The 6,636-nt window shown below is 41.2% G+C and overlaps 1 protein-coding gene across 1 annotated transcript; it reads right to left on the bottom strand.

The window, feature by feature from the left end:
* Window positions 1-1,178: 1,178 nt before the first annotated feature.
* LOC147464820 (uncharacterized) lies at window positions 1,179-2,128 on the bottom strand. Its single transcript, XM_086510126.1, has one exon. It carries the CDS (start codon window positions 2,068-2,070, stop codon window positions 1,624-1,626), a length of 447 nt encoding a protein of 148 aa, XP_086366252.1. The 5' UTR covers window positions 2,071-2,128; the 3' UTR covers window positions 1,179-1,623.
* Between the last annotated feature and the right edge of the window lie 4,508 nt (window positions 2,129-6,636).

Here is a 6,636-nt window from a genome sequence, read left to right on the forward strand (position 1 = left end):
AAACGGGTGAAACTCTCTGTCTTTAACCATTTAGGAATGCAATCATTGTTCTTTAATTGGCTGCTCCGCTCGGGCTTTCCCTCCCCACGAAAAACCCTTTGCTACGCTTGCATCTTTAATTGGGCTTTCTCTTCACTTGCCTTTGACCGTGGCTCTTTAGACTCTTAAAGGCATTCTCGTTAATCCTACCATTACGTTGAATGTAGATGCATTGTACTAATAAAAGATATAGCGCTTAATCGCTTGGGCTTTCCCCCGGAAATCCCTTCGCTTGCCTTTACCGTTGCTGCCACAGTAAGGGATCTTTAGACTCTTGAAGGCAGGCTCGTCAATCCTACCATTACGTTTCAAAATGTAGATACATTTAAGTAAAGTAAAGTAATTCTTGATATGGCTAATGCTTTATCGCTTGGGCTTTCCCCCCGGAAATCCCTTCGCTTGCTAGGATTGTGCTTTACAGACTGCCATGTAGCTGAGATATCAGCGTGCAACCTTTCAATATTCACTTTTTTATTAGAGAAAAACGAAGTATAATTAGAAACCATGATCTATTTATCATCTAATGGTCAAATCGTCAATTTCACGCAAACACGTTATCTTCCGGCTGTTTGCTCATGCCATCAACCAATTCTATTACGTCAGAAGGATGCTTTGTGTCTTTCTGAATCGAAGACGTTTGTTCCGGTTTCCTACGCCGGCCGCATTGGTCAGGGCATATTGTCTCGATATGATACGGATTGTCACATGGACACGAGAAGCGCTTTGACTTATGTTATGAGATCACCTTTCAAAACGGAACCTAAAGGCAGGCCTATGAGCCAACCTATGTAATAGCTAGTTGACCAAACAGGTAATCGCATGCCAGCAAGGGTTCCGCGCGATAGATAGAGAAATCATTGGGCCTGACCTCGTAGTCGTAGTGCTATCGCCGGTTTCCCTTCCGCGCCAATCACTGGGGAAGCTAAGTAATGGTATAGTAGAATAATCGCGTGAAATGCAGGGCAGGGCAGGATGGCGGGGCTTTCGATACCCATGGACATTTCCCGGGTTTCTGCGCAGCTATCGAAGTGCTCCAACGCAACGACTCCTGTATTGGTATCGAAGGAAGTCTGCCAATGCAAGGTCGGAGATAGCTTTCCAACCGAGTTGCCTATCCGTCCACGCAGAAAGCCAATGACGGCAAGCAAACCAAACGGAGAGCCGCGACTCCGCGATGGAATGATCCAAGCCCTAAGGTAGCGGGAGAAGGATAGCGTCATGCCTGATCTGTGGAATGACCCAGCTACGTACGGTGGAGTGATTCAAGCCAGGTAGCGATAGTGGCTGATTTGCGGGACAGAAACTTTCGTGGTTGGTGTGGTGATTTCCTCGTGTTCCTCAACGCTTCAAAGAAAAGAAGCGCTCGAAAAGAATAATAAAAAGTGAAAGAAAAGAAGGAAGAAAAAAACAAGTTTTTGAGATTCTAAAAAATGATTTGATTTTGTTTCAAAAAATTACGGGGGATAAGACCTTATATAAAGATACAATAAAGAAGTTACTTAAATTTAAAACAAACGCTAACTTTTTGAAGATTTGTAATTCATGTAACTATACTTTTAGATTAGTAAATAAACTATCAAAAGATTACAACAAATTTAAAACAGATGTTAATAAGCCTGTAACCAATATGTTTACTGAAGTATCAATTCCTTTATCGGTTTCAGAACCAAACCCCCCTGTATCGTCAGTGCCAGATCCTTTATCTATGCCTGATCCTGTATCGTCAGTGCCTAATCCTGTATCGTCAGTGCCGGATTCTGTATCTAACGTGTCCGATCCTATATCGTCTACGCCTGATAGTTTGTTGCCTATGCCTAAACCTTTATCGTCGGCTGATCCTTTATTGTCACCTGATTCTTTCTCGTTACCTTGCTGCTGAGGATCAATCGATAGATCAATCCTCGGCCCCAAAATTAACAATAAATACGCATAAATCATCTTCGTCGAAACCCGTAGCTTCTTCGTTGAAACCAATTGCTTTTTTGCCAGTAGCTTCTCCGTCTTCGCCCGCAGCGTCGAAACCCGTAGCATCTTTGCCAATTGCTTCTTCGTTGAAACCCGCAGTTTCTCAGCTAATTGCTTCTTTGCCTTACGCTTCTTCGTCGAAACCAATTGCTTTTTCTTCTTCTTTGTCGGGTATACAATGTGTTTCAACCCCGCATATAGTAAATTCAGTAATAAGTAATAAGTTATCAAGCCTAAAACTATTGTTATTAAAAGTGGTAAGTTTATTTCCATTAATATTTCATATAATAAATAATAGTTATTTAGGTGAGATAAATGAGAATAGTTTAATTGACAATTTTAATAGTAATTTAATACAATATGATATAAGTATTCTTTTAAGTATAGTTATAGCATTAGTAGTATCATACGCATTGAATTATAAATCAATGTCAAATAACAAGTTACTAAGAAAAATCTTATTTCAAGTGTTGATAACATTTCTTTTTGTTTCTTTTCTGAGACAAAAAAGTGCTTTTTTTGCGTGCTAGCTACACCTTTTTATTATTATTACACAGACACTTAAGAATTAGTTACGCTAGAAGGTGCAAAATTAATTGGAGTAGGAGCGGCTACCATAGCCCTAGCAGGAGCAGCAGTAGGTATTGGAAACGTATTTAGTTCCATGAATAACCTCACTAAAAAAAGAAATCTTTTGAATTTGAATAACCTCACCAGAAATCTCTCCTTTCTTTTGAATAACCTCACCATATATCTCTCCTTTATTTCTAAGAACCTCAACATATATCTCTCCTTTCTTTTTAATAACCTCACCATATATCTCTCCTTTCTTTCGTTGAGAAAGGTATTCTTGTTTGTTGCTCTTTTTTTAATTTTATTAAATCTAATTGGGCTTGGGTTTGCTGAAACAGCATACTGTATGAATATGGGCGCTAGTAGTTCTTCAATAGTAACTCAAGCGTCTTCACATTCACAGTTTATGCAACTAAAGGAGGAGGATTGCCGTTCAATCTTATTTGAAACTTGGCAAGATTGTGATAAAATACTAAAAACCTGCCAACAAGGCAGATTGCCCAGCGCTGAGAACGGTTATGAATTCGTTTCACAACTGCAGCCTGCGCAAATAAACAATCTAGTAAACTCTATCTCTGCCAAGTTAAACCCCTCCATAGTCAGCGAAGCCACAATGCAGGAATGGGCTCAGATTTCGGTACAGTTTAAGGAGGCAAACTCCCGTCTGTTCACGTCGTTCCATAAGGACCTTATTCCTGGCTTGATGCTCATCTCTGGGGTATCTCTCCCTTTAAGCATGTCCCGGAAGAGGGCATAGAACTCCTCTTGAAGGTCCCCTTCTCCCAGGAAGTGATAGCGCATTATGCCGCGCAAATAGTCTCCCAGGCGCAACCTTTGATTGACATGTATAAAGCCCTGTTTGAGCTCTTGCCTTCGACTCCAGAAGTAGTTTTTGTTGAGCAAGACATGCCGCCGCTGAATCCAGAAACAGAAATAACTGTTTCGCAGGAGGAGGCGGATAAAATCCAAGCCGTTCATAATAAAGCCAGGGACGCTGTCCAGATTTTCGTTAAGTTCCATAGGCTTAGAAGCCGGATTCGTAAAGGGACTGCCTTTAAACTTAAACGTAGACGTCGTGGTTAAAAAACCGTCTCACGGGCAGAGCGGACACCCTGGGGAGGGTAAAAACCACAGCTGACGACTGAATCCGAATATTACGGATTACATATATCAAGTAATTACTTTCTTTTAGGGAAGGGATGGTTAAATTATTCGGTAACCAACCGAGAGATCATCAACGACAAAGATTGACTTTTTTGTCTTTTAATTGAGTTAATTTTCTTTAATTACGTAAACTCATTTTGAAATAACGCAAAAAACATTTCCAGGGTTGGGCTTTCCTTGACCCAACCCCCCCGCACCGATAGCTCAATTGGATAGAGTCCCTGGCTTCGAACCAGGTAGTTAGGGGTTCGAGTCCTCTTCAGTGCAACATCGTTTCATTTCGGGCTTCGATAAAGCTATATACCACTAACTCTCACTCTTATTGAGAAGAAAGCTTTCACAACTTGCAAGGTAAAGCATGTATCTTCCACCCGGTATTATGTTCAGTCCTCTTTCTTTCAGTTCTTGTTTTATTTAAAGTAAGCGGTTCCCTACGCTTTTTCCTATAGCCCACCTTTTCGATGTTTTAAATCCTATGCCAAGACTAGGGAGCGAGGGGCACAAAGTGTCAAGCAGGGTTGGGTTAACCTTTCTCGCCGATCCAATTTATACTGGGATCAGAGGAATGAGTTGAGAACGCCACTACGTTCCTGTACCCTTTGCTCTTAAAAAGTATCGCTGGTTTTCCCTGCATAATCTGGGCGCATGGTCGAATACGTCCAGTCTAGCGTTGGTAATTCCGTAGAAATAAATGGATGCACGAAGTTCATTCTAACGCCGTAGACACCGAGAGTTTAATTGGTTGAGCCCTGAAGTGCCGAAGGGCAATCCCAACGCAAACCGTAGACATTGATAGTTCCTCATACACGCCTTGTTTCTAAATTACCATGTTATCGCCATGACGGGTTTCGTAACCTCGTCGTGTACTCGAAGCGACAGTGAATTGATCTCTAATCACAATCACCCAGTCCTCTTAATGGTGTCGCTAGGGCAAACAAAACAAGCCAACCACTAACTTTTTTAGGTTAGGGGGGTTTCATTACTGTTTATTACTCATCTGGTGCTTACAGTAGTGTGTTTCTGCTTCTTAGTAGATCTTTTTAAAGAACGCCTTTTTTATTCTATTATTATGCTTATAAACATAGAGATGTGCCTAACAAAGGCATAAAATCATTAGAAACTCTAAAAAAGGCAAAGGAATCTAAAAATGTTTAGGCAAAAGCTACTTTGGAAGCAGAGGCAAGGGAATCACCCTTTATAAACTTTCAAGGAGGCAAAGGAAGCAAGAGAATCCATTTTCGAAGAGAGATACGTCTCCGCCCCTTACATACGAGAAGGTGGTTGGCAAGTCCATGAGTTTTTCAGAAGCTTTCCTAAGTGCTTCGTGTGGTGTCGGACTACCATTAGTCCATATTTCAATGAATGAGATTTCCTGCGTCGCTCTACCACTTCCAAATAGATGGATGCTATAATTTACGTTTCGGACAGGCATAAATACAGCATCGATGGGAAATTGTCCCTTTCCGGATTTCGCTAGATTTTCTATACGATATCCGCAATCTTTTTCAATCTCTAATTCAATAGTTAGAGATATTGGTTGGGTAATGGTAGCTATATATTGCGAATTGTCAATTGCTTCGACGCCAGGTGGTAATGATGGATCGCCCGCAGTTACTTCTTTAGGACCTGTTACAGATGAAAACGCCTCTTGAATATCTTCTTTTGAATCGCCCCTAAGCACAATCTCTTTCGGATTAACTAAAGCATCATGTATTGTCTCTTGAAGACCCGTTATTGTGGAATACTCGTGCACGACTCCGCAAAATCTTGCACGTGTTATGCTTGTCCCTTCAATCTCTTGTGACAAAGCTCTACGCATGGCAATTCCTACAATACTGGCTTGACCCCTTTTAAAGGGAGATACAAGGAAACGACCATAATGAAGCCGCTTACTTTCTATTTTGGATTCAAGGCATTTCCACTGAATTGCCTGCTTAGAGGTCGACATCTCGTTTTTGCGTGCGCATACGTAATTTTTTTTTCTCTCCTTTTGATGTGACTAATCACTAGTTAGACGCGTCTCTTTCTGGGGGGTCTACAACCATTATACGGCATAGGAGTCACGTCACGTATGAAACTGAGGATTATGCCGCTTCTGCGAATAGCTCGCAAAGCGGTGTCTCTCCCCGGTCCGGGCCCGCTCATCATAACTTCTGCTTGTTTCATACCCCGATCCACTGATGCTTTAATTGCATTCTCAGCCGCAGCTTGCGCAGCAAATGGCGTGCTTTTGCGTGTTCCCTTAAATCCACAGGCACCGGCGGAAGACCAAATAATTACCTGTCCCCGGACGTCTGTGACGGTAATGATAGTGTTATTGAAACTCGCCTGTATATGAATGACTCCCTTTTGAACTCCGCGTTTTCCCCCACGTGAACGAATTTTTCTCGATTTATTTGACTTGACATAATTAATTAATTATTTTTATTGGGAAGCTCTGTTTAATTAATATTCTTTTTCAGATAGAAATATTTATTATCCTTGTTTCTGTTTATGTTTTGAGTTGCAACAAATTACCATGATTCGTCTACGTCGTAGAATCAATCGACATTTTTTACATATTTTCCGAATGGAAGCACGGATTTTCGTATCTATAACCTTGAATTAATTGGGTAAATCTACCTGTAGGTTTGCTACATGTTTCTTCGATCTAATCAAGATAGGAAATTTGGCAAGAGAAGTGGTTTGGTTAACTGCCGAAAATCTAAACTGATACCGAAATCTACTGACTATTGTTTGTATGCCTACTTCTAAGGCGGTAGATGATGCGTCCCTTGGTAAGATCATAGGGACTCAGTTCAGCTCTTACCCTATCTCCTGGTAGTATTCTTATATAACTGCGTCGCATCCTCCCCGATATATGAGTCAAAACTTGACATCCATTATCCGAACACG

Source organism: Adiantum capillus-veneris, chromosome 1 (genome assembly GCF_014529385.1).
Source record: "Adiantum capillus-veneris isolate H3 chromosome 1, ASM1452938v2, whole genome shotgun sequence".
Classification (NCBI taxonomy): domain Eukaryota; kingdom Viridiplantae; phylum Streptophyta; class Polypodiopsida; order Polypodiales; family Pteridaceae; genus Adiantum; species Adiantum capillus-veneris.

Bases quoted from the DNA above. Each gene is read 5' to 3' on its own strand.
- LOC147464820 (XM_086510126.1), bottom strand. From the start codon at position 2,070: ATGCTACGGGTTTCGACGCTGCGGGCGAAGACGGAGAAGCTACTGGCA.